This window comes from Harpia harpyja, chromosome 25 (genome assembly GCF_026419915.1).
Source record: "Harpia harpyja isolate bHarHar1 chromosome 25, bHarHar1 primary haplotype, whole genome shotgun sequence".
Classification (NCBI taxonomy): Eukaryota; Metazoa; Chordata; class Aves; order Accipitriformes; family Accipitridae; genus Harpia; species Harpia harpyja.
In genome coordinates this window covers 1-21,187 of record NC_068964.1, presented here as the reverse complement: position 1 = coordinate 21,187, position 21,187 = coordinate 1, and the positions used below count along the sequence as shown (strand labels likewise).

Below are 21,187 nucleotides of genomic sequence, written 5' to 3'. Positions count from 1 at the left end.
CCCCCGTGAGGGTACGGCGGCGTCCAGGCTCTCCCCGTCCCCCCCCCACAAGTGGACTCAGACGTCCGGGCGCGGCCCCCTCCTCCCGGGAACGCTCCGGCCGGCCCCTCCCCGTCCCGGGCGGACCCAGGCGTCCGGGAGGGACCCAGCCGTCCGGGGAGCTCCCCGCCACCCCCTCCAGAGGGACCCAGCCGTCCGGGGGGGGTCCTCACCCCTGGAAGAGGGACCCAGGCGCCCGGGGGCGCCCCCCCCCCCACCCCTGAGGGACCCAGGCCTTCGGGCCCCGCCCCGCGCCCCGACCACTTCCGGGTCACACCCCCCCCCCGAGGTGAGACCCGTGATATGGGGGGGGGTCAGGGAGGTGGGGGGGGGGCTGGGGAGGGGGTTGGGGTCCGTACGGGGAGGGGAGGGCCTCGCTGTGCCCCGTACGTGGGGCTGGGGGGGGTGGTCAGTGTCACCCCCTGCCCCATGGAGGGGGGTCACCCTGTGTCCCTTCTTGGGGACAGGGGTCTTCCCCCCCCCCCCATATTCTGTGGGTCCCTGGGGGGTCATTGTGAACCCCTGCTGCGCTGGGGGGGGGCGGATATCACACCCTGCTCTTTCTAGCGGTCTTCGGGGGGGAGGGTCTGGCCACCCCCTGCCCCATATGTGATGTTAGGGGGGTGTCAGTCACCCCCTGCCTCACCTGGGTGGTCCTGGGGAGGGTCTCTGTCACCCCCCTGCCCCCCAGTGTGTTCCACTGCCCCCCATCTCTTGCAGCCCCCCCCCCCCACCTCGATGTGGCGCTGGGTGCGTGACCCGCCGTGGGGCCGGGGTCCCCCCCCCGAGCTGGGGGGGGGTCCGGACCCCCTGGAAATCTGCCTGGCCTTGGCGCGTCACCTCTTCGACCTCTGCGCCGTGGGGTGCCTGGGGGCGGCGCGGGCGGCGCTGGGGGCCTTGGGGGTGCGGGGGGGCGTTGGGGGCTCTGGGGCTGGGGGGCGCGGGGGGGGGCCTGGCTGCAGGGGGTGGTCGCCTTCTTGCTGGCGGCCCGCTGCGCTGCGGCTGCTGCTGCGGCTGCTGCTGCGGCACCTCCTGCCCCTGGCCGCCCTCTACGCCCTCCTGCAGGCCCTGGTGCTGGCCGCCAGCCTGCGCCCCGGCCCCCCCGTCGCCCCCCCGCCGGCCCCCCCGCCTCCGGGGGAGCCCCCCGAGCCGGAGGAGCAGCCGCGCGGACCCCCCGACGGACGGGAGCCCCCTGCGGAGCTGCGGGATCCCCCCTCGGAGCGGCGACGAGGCGCTCCTTTGGAAGGGCGGGAGCCCCCCCCGGAGCGGTGGGACCCCCCTGTGGAGCAGCAGGACCCCCACCCGGAGTGGGACGACCCCCTGACGGAGTGGTGGGACCCCCCCCACCGAGCGCTGGGAGACCCCCGGGTGCAAGGAAGGGGAGAGGGTGCTGGTGGCCGGCCCCTGCGTGGACTAGGGGGGGCCCCCCCCCGGACCACCGGGACCCCCCCACCAGGCTCTGGGCCCCCCCAGCAAGGGTGGGGGACGGTGGGTGACAGGGCCCCCCCCCTCCCCAGCACTGGCTGAGCCCCTTCCAGGTGGTGACAGGCCCCCAAACCTTCCCCCCCCCCGCCCCCCTCTGTGGGGTCCTGGGCAGGGAGAGGCCCCCGCCCACGGGGGAGGCTCCGCCCACCGGGAGGTCCCAAAGACAGTGGCCCACCCACTGAAAAGGTTTTGAGGCTCCGCCCACTGAGACGATTGCTCCGCCCACTGTGAGGTCACGAGGACTGTGGCTCTGCCCACTGTGAAAGGCCCAGGCGGGGGCTGAGGCTCCGCCCCCCGTGGGGCCGCCAGGACAGGCCCCGCCCACTGTGACATCGTAAGGACTGTGGCTCCGCCCTGCTGTGAAACGCACACGGACCGAGGCTCCACCCACTGTGACGCCCAGCCCACCTGTGCCATAGCCACGCCCACTATGATTGGTGCCGCCCCGGGTTCTTGGCTCCGCCCCACGCTCGGGGAGGCTCCGCCCACCGTAGCCAGCTCCGCCCACACACGTGAATGCGCCGGAATTCAGGCCCCGCCCAGGGGCGCGCAGGCCCCGCCCACTGCAGCGCCTCCTCCGCCCCGTGGCCACGCCCCCCTCTCGCGGGCCCCGGGGCCACCCCCCCACGCGGTTTTTTGGTAAATAAACGGGATTTTGGGTCCCAGCAGCGGGTGCCGGTGACGCGGGGGGGGGGGGTGGCTGGGGGGGGGGTGGTGGGGACGACTCGCCCCGCACCAAAGATGGCGGCGCCCTCAAAGGAAATGGCGGCCGCCACTAAAATGGCGGCGGGACAGGCTACGCGCGTGCGCGGCGCGCCGAGGACCCCGCCGGGGCGCCGGCGGCGGGCGCCTGATCCGGGTGCGGCGGCCGAGCGGCGGGAGCGGGACGGAGAGCGGCGGGGACGCTCCGGGAGGGTCCGGGAAGGGTGCGGGATCGGCGACGGGGGGGTCCGGGAGCCGTAGGGCGGTCGCGGCGGGGTCGGCGTCGTCGCAGGCGCGCGTCGGGGCAGCCCCTGCCGGCCGGGGGGGGGGGGGGGTCCAGCGCGGCGCATGCGCAGCGGCGTCGGCCGGAGGAGACGGAGGGACGGAGCCGCCCGGCAGCTCGTCGGCCCCGCTCAGCCCCGCCGGGCCCCGCCGCCCCCGGAGACGTCGCAGCGAGGCGGAACCGTCCCCGCTGAGGTTGGGGGGGGTCGGGAGGCGGCGGGGGGGGGCTCGGGCCGTTCCGGGGTGGGGGGGGGCAGCGGGGTAACGCCCCCCCCCGCCTCAGGGCCGCCATGGCGGAGGAGCGGCTGGAGGTGCTGGTGAAGACGCTGGATTCGCAGACCCGCAGCTTCCAAGTGGAGCCGGAGGTGAGGCGGGCGGCGGGCAGGGGGACGGGCAGGGGACGGGCAGGGGTGACCCCTCCCGGTGTGTCCCGTCCCGTCCCGTCCCCCCCAGATCTCGGTGCGGGAGTTCAAGGAGCGCATCGCCGGCGCCGTCAGCATCGCGGCCGAGAAGCAGCGCCTGATCTACCAGGGGCGGGTGCTGCAGGACGACAAGAAGCTGAAGGAATATAGTGAGGAGGGGGCGGGGGGGGTGTTTTGGGGGGGTTGCAGGGCATTTGGGGGAACTTGGGGGGGGTCGTTATGGGGCTGGGGGCCTGCAGGGGGTGGGTGAGGGCTGGCGGGGGGTTTGGGGGCTTGGGGCAGGCTTGGGGGGCTGGGAGGGTGTTTAAGGGGGTCAGGGGCTGGTTTGGGGGCACACCGTGGGGTGGTTCAGGGCTGGAGGGGGGCGTTTGGGAGCTTGGGCGAGGGTCAGGGCCCCTCCATGGGGCCTGGGGGGGGGTGTTTGGGGGAGCCCTGGGGGCCAGCAGGTCAGTGACACAACCCCCCTCCCCCCGTTTTTCTTTCCCTGAGCAGATGTGGGGGGCAAAGTGATCCACCTGGTGGAACGGGGCCCCCCCCCAGGCCCAGTCCCCCTCCTCGGGGGGTCCCTCAGGGCTAGGGTCCTCCTCCACCCCCCACAATGGGGGCGGCCCCCGGGGGCCCGGCCACGACCGCAACGCCAACAGCTACGTCATGGTGGGGACCTTCAACCTCCCGGTGAGTGGCGGGTGGTGGGGGGCTTGGCGGGGGGGTGGGGGGGTTTGGGAGGAAACGCGCAGTTTTGGTTGATTTGGGGCGGATCTGGGGGGTTTTGCCGTCCCGCAGATCGACGGTTCTTCCGTTGACGTCCACATCAATATGGACCAGGGCCCCGTCCAGGTGGGTGCCCGGGGGTGGGGGCTGCGTCCCTCTGCCGGGGGGGTCTGGTTGGGGGGCCTGGCGGGGGGGGGGGGCTCCATTGTGCCCCATCCCCCCCAACGTCGGCCCCCTGTTGCCGTTGCAGAGCGAGCCCCGCATGCGGCTGCTGGTGGCCCAGCACATGCTGCGGGACATCCGGCATCCTGAACCGCCTGGAGGTGAGCGGGGACCCCCCCAAGACCTCCCTAAACCCCAGCCGGGTGGGAGCGGCCCCCCCCAGCTCCCCCCAACTCCCCCTCCTCCCTCCCCCCAGGGCAGCAGTGGGGCCCGCTCGCCCGCCCAGGCCGAGGGGCCCCCCCCGCCCCTCCCCGAGGAGCCCCCCGCGGAGGCCCCCGCCACCCCCCCCGAGGAGCGGATGGAGGCCTCGGAACCGGCAGTGACGGGCAGCGAGGAGCCCCCCCAGCCCGGCCCCGAGCCCCCCCCGGCCCCGGAGGGTGCCGTCAAGTAAGCGAAAAGGCCCAGGGTGGGGAGGGCACGGGGGCATGGCGGCCTGGGGGGGGCCCCGTTCTCACCCGCTGCCTGCCCCCCCGCAGCCACCCCTCGCCGGCCGAGCTGGTGGAGGTGCTGGGGGAGCTGCGGCGGCTGGAGGGGCGGCTGGAGCCCTTTCGCCAGCGCTACCAGGAGATCCTGGGCAGCGCCGCCTCCGCCGACTACAACAACAACGTGAGTCTCGGGGGGGCCCTGGGGAGTCGGGGGCTGCGGCCCCCCCTTTTCCTCAGGGCGGTGGGGTGTTCCTGGAGGCGCACAGCCTCTCCCTGGGGTGGTACGGCCCGTGCGTGCGTGTGTCCCCTTCTGCGGGGAGGTGGTACGGCCCACGAGTGTGCCCCCCTGCAGGGACGTGGTACAGTCCGTGTGCGTGTCTCTGGAGGGACCGTGGGCCACGTGTGTCCCCTTCTATGGGGAAGTGGTACGGCCTGTGTCGGGTCTCTGCCCTGTGAATGTTCCTGTGACTAATCCCCCCCCCCCCCCCCCCCCCCGCTTTGGGGTGGTGGTAGGGGCCATGGTTCCCGTTTGGGTTGTGGTACAGCCCACGTGGTTCTCCTGCTTTTGGGAGATAATGGTACAGTCCATGACACCCCCGCAGCTTGGGGTAATGGTTTAGGCCGGGTCCTGTTCCCCCCTCTCCCCACTCTGATGGTATAACCCGTCGTGGTTCCGCCTTCCCATTGGCGGTACGGTGCAGTCCCCCTCCTTTTTGGGGAGAGTGGTGTGGACCACTTAAGTCCCGCCCTTGCTGGTGATGTCGTGGGGATGGGTGCTGATTGGGTGGAGCAGGCCGGGGAGGCGGGGATTGGCCTGGGCTGTACCATGTAGGTACGTGGTGGGGGGGGGGGGGGTGTCAAAGTCCCTGAGAGGTGTTAGTGCATTTGGGGGTTTGGGCGGTACCACGTGGGTGCATGGGGGGGGGTTAAGGTCTATTAGTGTTAATGCATTTGGGGGTTTGGGCGGGTACCATGTGGGGCCGGGGGGGGCGGTCACTTGGGGGCGCTCTGGGGGACACTGGGGGGAGGTTGGGGGGCTCTGGGTGATGCCATGTGGTATGGGGGGGGGGTGTCGCCTGCTCGCGGGGGTCTTTTCGCAGCACCAGCCGGGCTTGGGGGGGTCAGGGGGTCTCTGGGCGATCGGGGCCCCCCCTGACCCCCCGTCCCCGCAGGACGGAGGGGCGCGAGGAGGCGCAGCGCCTGGTGAACCTGGTGGGCGAGGGGCAGCGGCTGCTGGGGAAACGCGCTGGTGGCGCTGTCGGAGCTGCGCTGCAACCTGGGGGGGCCGCCCCCCCGCCCCCTCCACCTCGCCCGGCCCCTCCCCCACTACGGCCCCCCCATGCTGCTGCAGCAGGCCGCCATCCCCATCCAGGTGGGGGGATACGGGGGGGGGGGGCGGGGGGGGCCTTGGTATGGGGGCTGCTGTGGGGTGGGGGTCGCCCCAGCGGGTTGGGGAGACCCAGGTGTCCGGGGACCCCCCCTGACACCCCCGACCCCCCCCAGATCAACGTAGGCACCACGGTGACGATGACGGGGAACGGGGCGCGGGCCCCCCGCCCCCCCCGGCCCGGCTGAGAGCCCCCCGGGGCCCCCTTCTGCCCCCCCAGCCGCCCCCGGGGATCCCCCCGAGGGGCTGCCGCCCCCCCCGGGCCCCCCCCAGCCTTCGGGCCCCCCCGGGGCGCAGCCGGGGCCCCCCCGCGTCATCCGCATCTCGCACCAGACGGTGGAACCCGTCGTCATGATGCACATGAACATCCAGGGTGAGTCGGGGACCCCCCCCGGGCCCCCCCAAACCACCTCCTGGACACTGGGGTCCCCTGCTTTGATCCCCCCTCATGGTGCGTGTGTTGTTCCCCCCCCCCCCCCCCCAGACTCCGGCTCGCAGGCAGCAGGGGGCGCAGCCGGCCCCCCCCGGGCACGGTTTGGGCATGGGTGAGTTATGGGGGGGCTCTGGGGGAGGGATTTGGAGGGGTGGCTGTGGGGCTGGGGGGGCACTGAGGGGGGTTGGGGGTACTTGGAGGGGGATTTGGGGGGGTGGAGGGGGACTGGGGGCCCTGGGGGGCACCGGGGGAGCACCTCGGTTGAGTTGGGGGGCAGGGGGTGGTTCTGGGGGTTGCTCAGGGGTTTGGGGGGGACGTGGGGCAGGGCCTGAGCACCCCTTCCTTCCCCCCCCCCCCAAGGCGGGGCCCCCCTGCAGCTGCCCCCGCTGCCCCCCGAGTTCCTGCAGGCCGTGGCCCACCAGATCACCCAGCAGGCCGTGGCCGCCGCCGCCTCCGCCGCCACAGGTAGGGCTGCCCCACGGCGGGGAGCTGCCCCACAGTCCTGCCCCATAGCAGGGGGGGTCTCCACGGAGCTGCCCCACGGCGGGGAGCTGCCCCACAGTCCTGCCCCACAGCTGGGGGGTGCCCCACGGCGCTGCCACCCTGCCCCACGGCGCGGTGGGGAAGCTGCCCCAGGGCAGGATGTGGGGCTGCCCCACGGCAGAGGTGGGGAGTGGGGCCACATGGCCGCCCCCCTCAGCCCCCCGTCTTCCCTCTCCCCCCCAGGCCAGGCTGTCGGGGGGTTCCAGGCCCCCGCCCGGGTGGTGATCGCCCGCCCCACGGCGCCCACCCCCCGCCCCACGCACCCCGGAGCCCCCCAGGCCACCGCCACCCCCGTGAGTGTGGGGGGGCCACAGGGATAGGCGGGGGAGCTGCAGGGTCACTGGGGGGGGCGGGGGGGACCCCATGGTTGGGGGTGGGGGGGACACCCCATGGTTGGGGGTGGGGGGTCCCCAGGGGTTGAGGTGGGGAGCCCTGTGTGACTTACAGCGGGGGGGGGGGGGGTCCTGGGCTGGGGGGGGTGGTTTTGCTTCTCAGGGTGGTTGGGGGGGGCGTCTCGGGGCTGGGGGGGGTGGTCCTGGTGTTGAGGGGGGTCCAGTGGTTGGGGGGTCCCCAAGTCTGACCCCCCCCGACCCCCCCAGGCCCCCGGGGGGGGCGCGTCGCTGGCGCAGGTGATCAGCGGCCTCGTGGGGCAGCTCCTGATGCAGCCGCTGGTGCTGGGTGAGGGGGGGCAAAAGGGGGGGGGTGTTAATGGGGCGGGGGGGCACTGGGGATGGGGGGGTGTCGGGGGGTGGGGGGGGCATACTGGGGGGTGTTGTGGGGGTGCGGGGGGGCACTGGGGGGTGTTGGGGGGGCACTGGGTGGGGGGGTGGTACTGGGGTACATCGCGGGGGGTCCAGGGGATGTGGGGGGGCACTGGCGTACATTACGGGGGCACTGGGGGGCACTGGGGGGTGTTGTGGGGGGGCACTGGGGGTGTTACGGGGGTACTGGGGGATGTTGGGGGGGGCTGGGGGCCTGCAGCCTCCTGACAACCCCCCCCATCCCCCCCCAGCCCAGGGCGGCTCCTCTTCGGCCTCGCCCGCCCCTCCCCCCGTCTCCTCCTCCTCCTCCTCGGGCCCCCCCCCGACCCCCCCCACCGCCACCACCCCCCCTCCCACCGCCCCCTCCCCCACGGCGGGGGGGGCCCCGGGGGTCCGGTGCCCTCGGCCTCGGCCCCGCCCGCCTCCTCCTCCTCCTCCCCCTCCCCCCCCCGCGGGCGGGGCCGAGGAGCCCCCCCTGGCCCAGCTGCTGGGGGGGCTGCTGGGGGCGGGGCCAGCCCCTGCTGTCGCCGTGGCGATGCCCGGAGTGCCCGCCTTCCTGCAGGGCGTGGCCGACTTCCTCCAGGTGCATCGTGGGAAGGGGCGTGGTGTGGGGCGGTGGAGTCAAGGGGTGGGGTGCGATGGGAGGGGCGGAGCCACGGGGGGCTTGGGAAGGGGAGGTGGGGTGTGATGAGGAGGGGAGGGGCTAGAGGGCAGCAGGGGTGGGGTCTCATGGGGAGGGGGCGGGGCCACGGGGGGCCTTGGGAATGGCAGGGTGTGATGGAGAGGGGTGGGGCTAGAGGCTGATGGGGTGGAGCTTGAGGGCAGCAGGGGTGGGGTCTCACTGGGAGGGGGTGGAGCCACATGGGGAGGGGGTGGGGCCTCGTGGGCAGTGGGGCAGGGCACGATGGGGAGGGGGTGGAGCTACGGGGGGGCCTTGGGAATGGCAGGGTGTGATGAAGAGGGGCGGGGCTAGAGGGCAGCAGGGGTGGGGTCTGATGGGGGCGGAGCCAGAGAAGGAGCCGGGGTGGGGTATGGTGGGGGTGGATCCCCCAGCGCATGCTGGGAGACCCCCCCCAGCACTCCCCGTAACCCCCCCTTCCCCTCCCCCCCCCCCAGGCCACCCAGGGCAGCCCTGCCCCCCCGGCCGACGCTCCTCCCCCCAGCGACTCGGCCCCGCCCCCCTCCGACTCGGCCCCGCCCCCCTCCCCGCCCCCGCCCCCCGAGGGCTCCCCCCCTTCTCCCCGCCCCCCTCCGCGGGGGGGGCTCGGCCGGGGGGGCCCCCCGAGGCGCTGCCCCCGAGTTCTTCACCAGCGTGGTGCAGGGCGTGCTCTCCTCCATGCTGGGCTCCCTGGGCGCGCCCCCCCCCGGCCCCCCCGAGAGCATCGCCGCCTTCCTGCAGCGCCTGAGCGGGTCCCCGGCTTCCTCGAGGGGGGGGGGCAGGGCCCCGACGGTGAGGGGGGGCTGGGACCCCCTGGGCAGGGCTGGGGGGGATTTCGGGGCCCCCCCGGCTTTAGCGCGCTTGGGGTGCTGTTCTTCGTTGCGAATGCTGCGATTAAGTTGCGGGGGGCTGGTTTGGGGTGGCGGGGGCGGCTTCCTTTTAGTTTCATGGGGACCCTCAATGTGCCCAGTTATGGGCGTGGGGGGGGACAAATTCATCCCAAATTTATGGTGGAACCCAATCTGCCGTTGTTTTTGTGGGGGCCCCCAAGTTACGCTTCTTTCTTGTCCCCCCAAATCGCCCCCCCCAGTTTCTTGTGCCCCCTATTTCATCTCTATTTTATGGGGGTGTCCCAAGTTCACCCAGAATTTTCTGGGTGCCCCCCATTCCCCCCCCCCCAGTTTTGGGGTAGTTTCCCACCCCTTGCAACCCTTCGTTGTCCATGTCCCCTCTGGCCGCCTGGGGGTCCCCTCCCTGCCCTTCTGGGGGGGTGTCCATGCAGGCTGTGGGGTGTCCCCCCCTCACCCCGTGTCCCCCCCCAGGGTTTTTCGGGGCGCTGCTGGCGCTGATCTGCCAGCACCTCTCCATGGTGGACGTGGTGCTGCTGCTGCACGGGCGCTGCCAGCCCCCTCCAGCGCCTGCAGCCCTCCTGCGCCGCTGCTTCCGCCAGCGATACCTGGGGGGGCGCGAGCCCACCGACGCCAACGTACGGGTGAGCACGCACCATCCCCCCCCCCCCCCCCCCCCCCGGACCCCGTAACCTTCCCCGCGACCCCAGGATTCTTTCCAGCAGTGCTAGAATTGGCAGGACTCCCCTAAATATGATCAGAGGGAGCTGGGGGCCCCTAACCCATCCTCTGGGACCCCCCCCAACCCTCCCACGGACCCCCTAATGCTCCAAAGACGACCCCCCCCCCCCCTTCCTGAGACCCCCCACGGCCTTCTCGGGGACCCCTCAGAAGTCTCCGGGGACCCTGTAACCCTCCCTAGCACCAGAGAATGCAGCAGCTTCCCCACCCCAAATAGTAAGAGAGTGAGTTGGGGTGGGGGGGTAATTGCCCCCAGGCCCCCCCCACCCCCCCCCCAAACCCTATAAGCTCCCTGGACCCCCAATAACTTTTTCTTTGGGGAACCCCTAACACTTTCCAGCAGCACTGGGGTAGGCAGGACACCCCCCCCAAAAATAAGAACAGAGCGAGCTGGGGGCCCCCTAGTCCCCCCAGGACCCCGTAATCACCCTGAGGACCCCCCCAACCCTCTCTTGGGGCTCCCTAAATGTCCAGGAATGCACCAAATCCCTTTGCGATCCCTTCATCTGCCCTGATCCACCGGTCTTATCCTCATCCCTGCCGTGGGAAGGGGGGGGATGTGTGGGGCTGGGGCCCCCCCATCACCCGGGGGGGGGGGGTATGCTGACAGCAGCTCCCACAGGCGGCCACACACACCCTGATCACGGGGCTGAGGAATTCATCCGCGAGAGCTTCGTGAGTGGGCTGGGGGGCTGTGGGCATTGGGGGGGCTCTGAGGGGTGTTGGGGGGAGTTAAGGGGCTGGGAGGGCCAGGAGGTGCTTGGGGGGAGTTAAGGGGATGGGGGGGGATTCTATGGGGGGGGAGGTGGATGTGGGTTTGGGGCAGCCATGGAGCGGGGGGGTGCAGCTGGGGGGGGGTCTCTATGGGGCTGGCTCTGGGATATGTGTGGGTCTGGGACAGCCGTGGGGGACTCGGGGGGGGGGGGGGGGGGGGGGGGGACATTCAGGAGAGCTAAGGGGCGGCTGTGGGATCGTTCTGGGGCTGGGAGGGGCGGCCCCGGTGGGACTGAGGGGCCTCTTGGCTCCCTATGGGGGCAGCGGGGGAGGGGTGTGCAGGGGAGGCCATGGGGCAGTTTGGGGGGGGGTGAGCACACCCTAACAGTGCCCCCCCCATCCCAGGCTGGGGTGCGGGTGGCCGAGGGGGTCGACATCACCCGCACCAACGTGGAGTTCCTGCAGGAGCAGTTCAACCGCATCGCGCTGCACGTCCTGCGCTGCACCGGTGGGCGGGGGGGCACTGGGGGGGGCTGTGGGGCTGGAGCAGTGGCCCAGCTCACTGGGATCCTCTGGGGCACGTGGGCAGGGGGTGCTCGCTGAGAGACCACAGCGTGGTTGTGGGGCTGCGGGGGGGGTGTGTACGGGGCTCCCTGTGGGTTGGGGGGGCTGTCACGCTTGATGGGGGGGTGGGGTGGGGCTGTCTCAGGAGCTCCACGGTGGCTGCGGGGCAGCGGGTGGTTGTGGGGCCTCGGCTCCCACGGGGGGGGTGTCTGTGGGTTGTCGGGTGTGGCTGTGGGGCCCCTGTGGGTCTGACTGCTGCCCCCCCCCATCCCAGACGGGAGCTTCGGGCCGCGGCTGCTGGAGCTCTGCAACCGGGGCTGTTCGAGTGCCTGGCCCTGAACCTGCACTGCCTGCGGGGGGAGCGGGCGGCGCTGGGGGCCCTCATCAGCGACCGCATCGTGAGTCTGGGGACGGGGGGGGGGGCGAGACGGCGGCCCCCCGCCCCTCACGGGACCCTCGCGTGTCCCCCCCCGGTTCCATCACCCCCCCGACGCGCGCTGTGCCCGCAGCGGCGGCTGTCGGCGGACGTCTCCCCGTCGCTGGTGAGCTGGCTGACGGCCGTGGTGGGGATGCGGCTGCAGGCCGTGCTGGAGCAGATGCCCGTCACCCCCCGAGCAGGTCCTGCCCTACGTGCGCCGCCTCGGCGACCCCGCCTCCCGCCAGGTAACCCCGCCTCCCGCCAGGTAACCCCGCCTCCCGCCACATAACCCCCACCTGCTGCTGACAAACCCCACCCCAACCCAGAAACCCCGCCTCCCGCCAGGTAACCCCGCCCCCTGCCACATAACCCCCACCTGCTGATGACAAACCCCGCCCCCCAGGCAGAAACCCCACCTCCAGACAGCTCTGCCCCCCCCCGCCAGGTAACCACGCCCCCTGCGCAGGAAACCCCACCCCCCACCAGCCAACCCCACCCCCCTGTGGGTAACACCACGCCCCCTGTAACCCCCACCGTGCCGGGCCCCGCCTCCCACTGACCACTCCCCCCCTCCGCAGCCGCTGCCCGAGGAGCCAATGGACATGCAGGAGGCGGAGCCGCCCCCCGGAGGAAGCGCAGGTAGACGGGACGTGGGGAAGGGGGGGGGAGCTTTGCCGGCAGGGGTGGAGCTTAGGGGGAGGCGTGGCCTGCCCCGGCCCCTCCCCCTGACAACCCCCCCCCCCCCCCCCCCCCCCAGCGGGACGGCGCCGGTTCCCCGGCCCCCGCCACCACGGCGGAGGAGGCCCTGCCCCCCGAGAGCGAGCCCTGGGCGGCCGCCGTGCCCCCGGTGAGTGGGGTGGGGGGTGGGTGGGGCGGGGCGGGGGGGGTGGGGCGCCGCAGGCCCCCCCGACCCACCCCCCCACGCCCCCGCCCCCAGGAGTGGGTGCCCATCATCCGCGAGGACATCCAGACCCAGCGCAAGGTGAAGCAGCAGCCGCCCCTCAGCGACGCCTACCTGACCGGCATGCCCGCCAAGCGCCGCAAGGTGGGGCCGCGCCCCGCCCCCAGCCCCGCCCCGCCCCAGCCCCCACCCCGCTGACCCCCTGCTCCTCCCCCCGCCCAGACCATGCAGGCCGAGGGCCCCCCCCTGCTGCTGGCCGAAGCCGTGGGTCGCGCCGCCCGCGCCGCCGGCGCCCGCCCCCCTCGGCCCCCCCGAGAGCCTCAGCCGGGAGCTGAGCGAGGGGCCGCTGCAGGAGGGGTACCGCCAGCAGGTGCCGCCACGGGGGGGCACGGGGGGGCCGTAGGGGCTGGATGCCTGGGGGGCGGAACGGTTGGGGCGGGTGGGGGGTTCTATGGGGAGATGGGGCGGAGTTGGGGCCCGTGGCGGGGGGAGGTGATGGGGGGGCGTATCCCATCGGGGGAGGAGAATGTGGGCGTGTCCTGGGGAGGGTCCTAACCCATGGTGGGGGGGCTTATACGGGTGGGGCAGTCCTCAGCCCCACCCCTTAGACTAATTGTTGGGGGGGGGGGGGTGAGTAACGGGGAAGAGGTGAGGAGTTGGGTGGGCGGGTGTGTTCCAGTGGGCGGGGCTGCGGAGGGGCGTGCCCCCTCCAAGCCCGCCCCCCCCCCAGCTCCAGGCCGACCTGCAGCGGCGGCTGCGCGAGGACCCCGACTTCTCCCCCCGGCGCTTCCCCAACGCCCACCGGGCTTTCAACGAGGGGCCCCCCCGCGGCCCCACCCAATAAAGGCTCCGCCCCCTGGCCCCCCCGCCCCCGGGCCGGGCTCCGCCCCCAACACTCTCGTTGCTTTTTCGCCTTTTATTTGCTTTTTTCGGGGTGGTTTTTTTTTTTGCAAACGGAAGTTTTGTTTTTTTTTTTTTTTTTTCGTTTTTCAACGTTTCTTTAACAAAGGGGCCACAGCCCGGGGGGGGGACGGGGGTTTGGAGCACGCCCTTAGGAGGGACGGGCTTCACCCCACAGCCGGGGGCTGGGGCGGGGGGGGTCGCCCCCGAGTCGGTCTCTCGCCCCATGGATTCATCCCTATGTACAGCACCTGCCTCCCCCCACCCCCCGCCCCACATAAATAGGGGGGTCCCCCCCGGGGGGTCACTGAGGACGCTGGGGGGGGCCGCGGCCCCGGGGGCTCCAGGGCGGGGGGCAGCCCCCGGGGGGGGCCCCAGGCACCGGGGGGGCGTCGGGGCCCCGGCGGCAGCGGGGGAGGGGCGGCCCGCGGCGCGGGGGGGCCGCGGGGGGGGGGGGCCCGGGGGCGGCGGCGCCCCGGGAGGAGGGGGGGGCTCCGAGGGGCGTCCGCGCCCCCCCCGCGCCTCGGGGCGTCCCCCGGGGGGGGCCGAAGGGGCGGGCGGGGGGGGCCACCAGCCGCCCCAGGGGCAGGAGGGGCAGGGGGGGGGCGGGCGGGCCCCGGCGGCCCCCCGAAATTCACGACGGGCGGCACCGGAGACTCCACCACGGGCAGCAGCATCTGGGGGCGGGGCAGGGTTAGAGGGGCAGGGCCGGCCCCTGGGTGGGGCGGGGCTCGGCCCGGTGGGGCGGGACCTACCTGCTGGAAGCTGCTCTGTCCCTGCCCATAGAAGTCAGAGGGCGGAGTCAGCTCCTGCCGCACCTGCAGGGCGGGGTTGGCTGAAGGGGCGGGGCTTGGCTCAGCCCCCACCCACCTCCCCACGTGGGGTTGTCCCGCCCAGCAACCACCCCGCCCATCTCCCCGCCCACCGCTGCCCTAGCCCCGCCCACTAGTCCACACCCCTGCCCACTACACCCTCCCCTTCCCCTACAGCCCCGCCCACCCCAAGCCCCACCCCCACCGCTCCTGTCACCCATTTCCCAACGCAGGGCCACAGCTCCCCCCCCAGTAGCCCCGCCCCCCTGAACCCTGCCCCCCCGTAGCCCCACCCCTCACCTGGAGCAGGGGCGGGTCGGGCAGAAGGGGGGGCTGTAGAGGAAGGGGGGGGCGGGCGGGTAGAGCAGCCCCCCGGCCCCCCCCCAGCTTGGCCAGGTCGGGCCCCCCCATGGCCGGGAACTCCACGAAGGGGCCCTTGAGGGGGAGGGGGGGGAGCCCCGCCCCCGCCACGAACACCGGCCTGGGGGGGCGAAAGGGGGAGGGGGGTCAGAGGGTGTGTGTCCCCCCCCCAACACCCACCCCCCACGTCCAGCTGGGGGGGGCTCAGACCACGCCGCCGTCACTGTGGGGAGAGGGGGTGTGGGGCGCTGCCCCCCCCATGCCCCCCCCCCGTACCTGTAGGGGTTCAGGGAGGGGGTCCCGGGGCGGAAGCTGCTGCCGGTGCCCAGCTGGGACTCCACGGGGGTGCTGGGGACCTGGGTGGGGGGGAGCGGGGGGGGTCAGCCCCACTGCGACCCACAAGTGCCCCCAGGAGCCCCTCTCTGCCCCACAAGTGACACTGGGGGCCGTGCACCTGCCCCCCCCCCCACACCCCCCAAAACGTACTTCCAGCACCCCGACCTGCCCCACGACCCCCCCCAACCCCCCCAACCTGCTCCCCAAGACCCCCAGCACCCCACCCCTGCCCCCCCCAGCACCCATAACTGCCCCCCAAGTGCCGCCAGCAGCCAGACTCACCCCCCACCACCCTCCCCCAGCCCCCCCTATCCCCCCCCCGGCCCCCCCAGCCCCATACCTGACCCACGGCGCCGGCCCCGCCGTAGAAGAGCTCAGGGTAGAGGCGCTGGCCGGGTCCGGGGGGGGTCCCCGGGGGGGGCTGGGCCCTTGGGCTCGGGAGGCCGGGCTGGGGGGGCCTCGGGGCCCGCCCCGTGGGGCTGGGGGCCCCCCCCGGGCAGCACCTCCCAGTCCCGGGGGGCAGCATCGAGCTGGGACACACACACACACAGACAAACAGTGAACCCCGGTGTCCGGCCCCCCCCGAATCCCCCCCCGCCCCAAAAGCCTGGTGCCCCCTTACCCCCTCGCCGCAGCGGGGGGGGGCAGCGCCTCCTTCTCGCTCTTCCCCACGGCGCTGCCCGCGGCGACGGGGGTCGTTCTCGGGGGGGGGGGCCCAAGTGTCCGGCCCCCCCCGTTGCCCCCGTGGTGGCGGGTGGGGGGACCCAAGCGTCCGGCCCCCCCCCGGGGAACGCCGACGTCCGGGCCCCCCGGCCCGGTTCCTCGGGAGGGGCTTTGGCTTTCTCGGCGCGCTGGGAGCGCTCGGTGCCGATGGGGTCCGGGGGGGCCGCGGGGGGGGTGCAGATCTGTGGGGGGGGGCGGGTCAGGAGGGGGGTCGGAGCCCCCCACCCCCCAGCTCCCCCCCCCCTGTTTCTGAGGTCTCCCCGGTACCTTCTTCTCCTCGCGGGGGGGCAGGCGGCGCCTCTGCTCCTTGGGCCCCTCGTGGAGGGGGGGGCCCGGCTGCCCCCCATCCCGGCTGCCCCCCCCTGCTGCGGCGGGGGGGGCCGGGGCTTTGAGCCCCCCGTCGGGGGAGCTGCGCTGGCTGCAGGCGGCCGAGGACGACTGCGAGTCCCCGCTCAGCTCCACGCCGCTGTCGGACTGGCTCATCTGGGGGGGGGGGGCGCGAAATCGGGGGAGGGGGCCGTCAGGGGGTGGGGGGACCCCCAAAGCAAGGCTGGGCCCCCCCCCTGCCCCACACCACCCCCCCCAGCCTCACCTCGGTGCTGGCCACATCCTCGAAGGCGCCGAGGGGCTCGATCCAGGCCTGGCCGGGGGCGAAGGGCTTCGGGGCGGCACCTGGGGGGGAGGACGGGGGGTGAGGGCAGGGGCCTCTGTGTGTGCGTCCCCCTCCCAGTACCCTCCCAGTGCCTTACTGGTCTGCAGGCGGTTCCAGATGTGCGGGGTCAGCCCCTCGGCCGGGCCCGTCCTCCCCCGCGGCTCCCCCGGCCCGTCCTGCTTGGGGTCCCCAAAGCCGGGGCAGCCCAGGGGGTCCTGGGGGGGCAGCGGGTGGGGGGGGTCAGTGGGGGGGGGCAGGGAGCGAGACACCCCCCCTTCCCGCCCAGGGACCCCCCCACCTCACCTCCTGCTTGCGGGGGCCCCGCTCGCGGCGCTTGGCCAAGAAGCCGCCGACCACGGGGACGTCGCGGAGGGCGGCCATGGGGCGCAGCGGGCTCCGGCGGCTCCAGGAAGGGCGGCTCGGGGGCTGGGGGAGACGGGGGGCGGCTGTGGGGCACGGACGGGGCGGAGGCGTGGGGCGGGGAGGGGGACCGGGGGCGGGACGGGGGCACGGGGCTGCCAGCAGGTGGTTGTGGGGCAGGGGGGGCGGCTGGGGGGCACGAGAGGAGAACGGGGGCTGCCGTGGGGCAGGAGAAAAGAACGGGGACTGCCGCGGGGCAGCCGTGGGGCAGCAGAAGAGAAGGGGGGCTGCCGTGGGGCAGGACAAAAGAACGGGGACTGCCGTGGGGCAGCCGTGGGGCAGGAGAGGAGAAGGGGGGGCTGCCGTGGGGCAGGAGAAAAGAACGGGGACTGCCGTGGGGCAGCCGTGGGGCAGGAGAGGAGAAGGGGGGCTGCCGTGGGGCAGGACAAAAGAACGGGGACTGCCGCGGGGCAGCCGTGGGGCAGGCGGGGCGCTCGCGTCACCGTCACCGCCGGGTCCTACCTGCTCCGAGGCCGGGGTCCCGCGGGGCTCGTAGGGCGGCAGGGGCAGGGCGGGGGGGGCAGGGGGGGCAGGCCGGGGGCAGGGGGGCCTCCCCCCTTGCCGTGGGGCGGGGCGGGGCGGGGCCGGGCCCCCAGCTGGGCGAGGGCGCGGCGGATCCCGCCCGGGTCGCTGGGCACCACCCGGTCCAGGCGGAAGACGGCCGAGGCCGAGGGGGGGGGCGGCAGCGCCAGCCCCGGGGTCGGCTCCTCCGCGTTACGGCTGGGGGGGGGGGGGGGGAGGGGAGAGAGAAGGAAGGGGGGTGAGGGGGGGTCCCTACCCCGCCCCGAGCCCCCGAAGCCCCCCCCAACCCCCCCCAAGCCCAGTTGTCAGCCCCCAGAACTCCCCCAAAACGCCATTTCCCCCCCCGACCCTCCCTGTAGCCCCCAACCCCCCACTGACCCCCCAACCCTCCCCCCCATAACCCCCCCAGCTGCTCCCACACCCAACTGACCCCCCCGCACCTTCCTACGCCCCCCCCGGAGACCCCCCCAGCCCCATTTCTCCCCTTATTTCCCCCCCAACCCCGCTTATCCCCCCCGTTTTACCCCCAGGACCCCCCCAACCCCCTTCCGCCCCCCAATTCATCCTGTTCCCCCCCCCAGCCCCATTTATCCCCCTATTCCCCCCCCAGCCACCTTCCCTGCCCCCAGTTATCCCCCTATTTTACCCCCACTTACCCCCCCAGCCCCACTCCCCCCCCAACAAAAAAGACCTAGTTACCCCCCCCAGCCCCATTTCCCCCCAGGACCCCCCCCCAGCCCCATCTGCCCCCCCCCCAGCGCACCTGCGGTTTTTGGGCGAAGGCCACCCCCTCTTCTCCCCTCCCCGGCCGCCGGCCCACCCCGGCTCCTCCCGCTCCTCCTCCTCCTCCTCGGCCGCCCCCGCTCCGGCCGCCCCCCCCGCACCGCTGCCGGGGGGGGGTTGCTGCCGCCGCCGCCGCCGCCGTTGGGGGTCCCGGCCCCCCCGGCCCCCCCGGCCCGCCGCCCCGGCCGCTCGGCCCCCCGGCCGCTGGCTGGAGAAGCTTCGCTTGGAGAGCTCCTTGCGCTGGGCCAGGCTGAGCTCGGCCGGGGGGGGCCGGGCCGGGGGGGGCTCTGCGCGGGGGGGCCCCCGGGGGCCGGCTCCCTCTCGGCCCCCCCCCGGCGCTCCCCCACGTCGCTGCTCTCCGAGGCCGTCTCCCACTCCTCGTTGGCCTGGTCCGAGTTGTGGTTGGAGAGGTCGGGGGAGCGGGCGCCGGGGGGGGGCCGCCCGCGGCCGGGGCCGGGGCCGGGGCCGGGGCCGGGGGGGGGCCCCCGCTTCCTCCGGGGGGGGCGGCGGGGGCGGCGGCGGCGGCGGGGCGGCCCCCCCATCCTGGCCGCCTGCTCCTGCTTCAGGCGGCGGAAGCGGGGGGGCTTGTCCTGCTGCTGCGCTCGGCCGTGCCGGCGCCGCGGGGGGGCCGCTCCGCGCCGCCCCCCCCGCCCTTGGGGGGGTCGTGGCTCTCGGCCGCCTTCTCCTTCTCGGCGGCGTCCGCCTTCTTGCCGGGGGGGCTCCAGCCGCCGGGGGGGGGCCGCCCGCCCGCCGCCGCCCCCCCCGCCTCCGCGGCCCCGGCGCGAAGGCACCCCCCGGGGGGTGAAGACGCGGCCGCGGCCCCCCCCCGGCGCCGGGCTCGGCCAGGCGGGGCGGGGGGGGGAAGCGGGGGGGCAGGCCGGGGGCGGGGGGGGCCGGCCCGGCGGGGGGGGGCCTCCTTGTCGCTGTCGAGGGTCTCGGAGCCCGTCTCGGAGCCGCGCTGGCGCCGGCGGGGGGGCACCTCCTCGTACTCCGAGCCCTCGCTGCGCGTCTCGCTGCCCCCCCGCGGGGGGGGGCGGCGGCGGCGGCGGCGGCGGCTGGGGGGGGGCCGGGGGGGGGGCCGGCGCCCCCGGCCGCCTTCCCCTCCTCGGGCCGGTAGAAGGGGTCCCCCCGGTAGCTGCGGAACTCGCGGCTGCGGCCGCGGCCCCCCCCCGCCCCCCGCCCCCGGCCCCCGTAAGCCCCCCGAAAGCCCCGGCCCCGGGCGAAGTACTCCCCCTCGCCCCCCCCGGGCGCGCCCCCGCCCCCCCGAAGCCGCCCCCCCCGCTCGTAGGCGGCCTCGCGGCGCCGGCGGGACGGGGACCCCCCCGCTCCCGCCCCCCCCGCCGCCGGCGCGCCCCCCCCGTCCTTGGGGTGGGGGGGGCCGGCGCCGTTGAGGGCGGGCTTGGCCTTGGGGGGCCTGGGGGGGTCTTTGCCGGGGGGCTCGGGGGCCTTGGGGCGGGGGGGCTCCTCCGCCGCCGCCGGCGGGCCCCCCTCCTCTTTGGGGGGGGGCTTCTTGATGGGGCCGGCGCGGCGGGGGGGCTTCTCGGGGGGTTCCTCGGGGGGGGGGCGGCGGGGGCCGGCGGGGCGGGGGCCCCAGCGCGTCTCCGTCCGCGTCCCGCCCCCGCCCCGGGGGGGCTTGTGGGGGTCGGGGGGGGGGGCGGGGGGGGCCGCTCCGGGCGCCGGGACCCCCCCTCCTCCTTGGGGGGCCCCCCCGCCGTCGCCGCCGCCGTCGCCTCCTCCTTGGGGGGCTGGGGGGCTCGGGGGGGGGCGGCTTTTTGGGGCCTCCTTGAAGGGGGGCCGGGGGGTGGTGGCAGTGGGGGGGGGCGGCTCCGGGGGGCCCCCCCCGTCCCCCTGGGCGGGGGTTCGGGGCGGGGGGCGGCGGCGGGGGGCAGGGCCAGGCCGGCGGGCCAGGGGGGGCCGGGCCGGGGGGGCTCCTCGCCGGGGGGGAAGCGGTGCAGGGGCGGGGGCCCCCCGTTTTCGGCGAAGGCCGGGTAGGCGCCGGCGTACGGGGGGGGAGCCCCGGGGTCCCGCAGGCGGACGGGGGGCGTCTCGCTCCTGGGGGGGCGGCAGGGGGGGCAGGGGTCAGTGGGGGGGCTGGGACCCCCACCCCATCTCGCTAACCCCCCCCCCCCAAAAGCAACCCCCTTCCGCACTCACCTGAGCCCCTTCTCGTCCTCCTCGGGGGGCCGCAGGGGGGAGGGCAGGGCCCGCGGTTCGGGGGGGGCGAAGGCATCGCCCCCCCACGGCAGTTTGGGGTCCCCCGGGGGGGTCCCCCGCTCCCGCAGCAGCGGGGGGGGGCGCTCGAAGGGCTCCGAGCCTGAGCCCCCGCTGTCCGAGCGCTCCCGTGGCAGCAAACCTGGGGGGGGGACACAGGAAAAGGGGGTCGGGGGGGCGGCTGTGGGGTGCCCCACGGCCCTGCTGGGGGGGTGGGGGTCTGGGGCACCCCACGGCCGTGCTATGGGGCCCCACAGGACCCCCCCACTCCCAGCGACCCCCCCCGCATTGTGTGCTATAGGCCCTGGAAACCCCCCCCCAGCGATCCTGCAACCCCCCTGAGCTGCGCTATAAGGGCACGGACCCCCCCCAACCACTCTATAGAGCTCGTGTCCCCCCCAACTGCACTGTGGGGCCAGAGGCCCCCCCCAAACCACTTCATAGGGCCAGAGACCCCCCCCCAACACCACTATGAGGCTGGGGCCACCCCCAAACAACATGTGAAGCCCGTGCCCCCCCCCTCCAAAACCACGTGATGGGGCTGGTGTCCCCCCCAACCGCTCCATGGGCCCACAGACCCCCCCTGCAGCACCACTACGGAGCTGGACCCCCGCCCAGCAACATCTGAAGCCTGCACCCCCCCTCCAAAACTGCGCTACGAGGCTGGTGCCCCCCCAAACCACGCTACGGGGCCAGAGACCCCCCCCACAGCACCACTATGGGGAGCAACCACCCCGCAAGCAACATATGAAACTCGTGCTCCCCCTTCCAAAACCACACCATGAAGCCAGTGCCCCCCCCCCTCCAAAACCACACTGTGAGGCTGGTGCCCCCCCCCCAAACCACGCTATGCAGCTGGTGCCCCCCCCAAACTACTCCATGGGGCCAGAGACCCCCCCCAGTACTGCTAAGGGGCTGGACCCACCCCCCCAACCAACACTATGGAACCAGTGTCGTCCCCCCCAAAACCATGCGATGGGGCTGGTGCCCCCCCCCCCTTACCAGAGGGGTGGACGCCGGGGGGGTAGAAGTCGACGGGGGGGGGGCCGGCCCTGCATCATGCGGGGGTCCATGTAGGGGGGATCATCATCCAGCGCGGGTCGAAGTTCATCTGGGGCAGCGGGGGGGGGCCGCCCCATGGAGCCGGCGAACAGTGCTTTGGGGGGGCCGGGGGGCGGCGGGGGGGCGGCCGGGGGGGCCCCGCCGGGGGCG

At 74.8% G+C, this 21,187-nt stretch overlaps 2 protein-coding genes across 2 annotated transcripts; one reads left to right on the top strand and one right to left on the bottom strand.

Annotated features, from left to right (window-relative positions):
• Nucleotides 1-2,572: 2,572 nt before the first annotated feature.
• BAG6 (BAG cochaperone 6) lies at nt 2,573-13,149 on the top strand. The gene is given in 37 exon segments (XM_052774885.1): nt 2,573-2,703; nt 2,792-2,873; nt 2,962-3,079; nt 3,423-3,457; nt 3,459-3,605; nt 3,714-3,767; nt 3,892-3,964; nt 4,060-4,244; nt 4,246-4,250; nt 4,340-4,469; nt 5,462-5,524; nt 5,526-5,660; nt 5,792-5,836; nt 5,838-6,048; nt 6,160-6,220; nt 6,329-6,368; nt 6,474-6,573; nt 6,835-6,944; nt 7,251-7,329; nt 7,664-7,995; nt 8,529-8,705; nt 8,707-8,848; nt 9,393-9,562; nt 10,282-10,306; nt 10,309-10,334; nt 10,779-10,881; nt 11,212-11,247; nt 11,250-11,335; nt 11,447-11,554; nt 11,556-11,566; nt 11,568-11,600; nt 11,934-11,994; nt 12,113-12,202; nt 12,293-12,400; nt 12,479-12,553; nt 12,555-12,626; nt 12,987-13,149. Coding segments are annotated over 36 exon segments (3,435 nt in total). The 5' UTR covers nt 2,573-2,703; nt 2,792-2,798; the 3' UTR covers nt 13,101-13,149.
• A 546-nt stretch (nt 13,150-13,695) lies between these two features.
• On the bottom strand, nt 13,696-21,131 carry LOC128135814 (protein PRRC2A-like; the record flags this gene model as incomplete). Its single annotated transcript, XM_052774884.1, is given in 19 exon segments — nt 13,696-13,833; nt 13,912-13,974; nt 14,269-14,351; nt 14,353-14,449; nt 14,605-14,684; nt 15,005-15,194; nt 15,295-15,569; nt 15,655-15,870; nt 15,980-16,059; nt 16,137-16,254; nt 16,343-16,345; nt 16,348-16,465; nt 16,922-17,179; nt 17,745-18,069; nt 18,072-18,608; nt 18,611-19,799; nt 19,801-19,816; nt 19,919-20,117; nt 20,978-21,131. Coding segments are annotated over 18 exon segments (3,954 nt in total), but the record flags the coding sequence as incomplete, so codon positions are not given.
• Nucleotides 21,132-21,187: the final 56 nt, after the last annotated feature.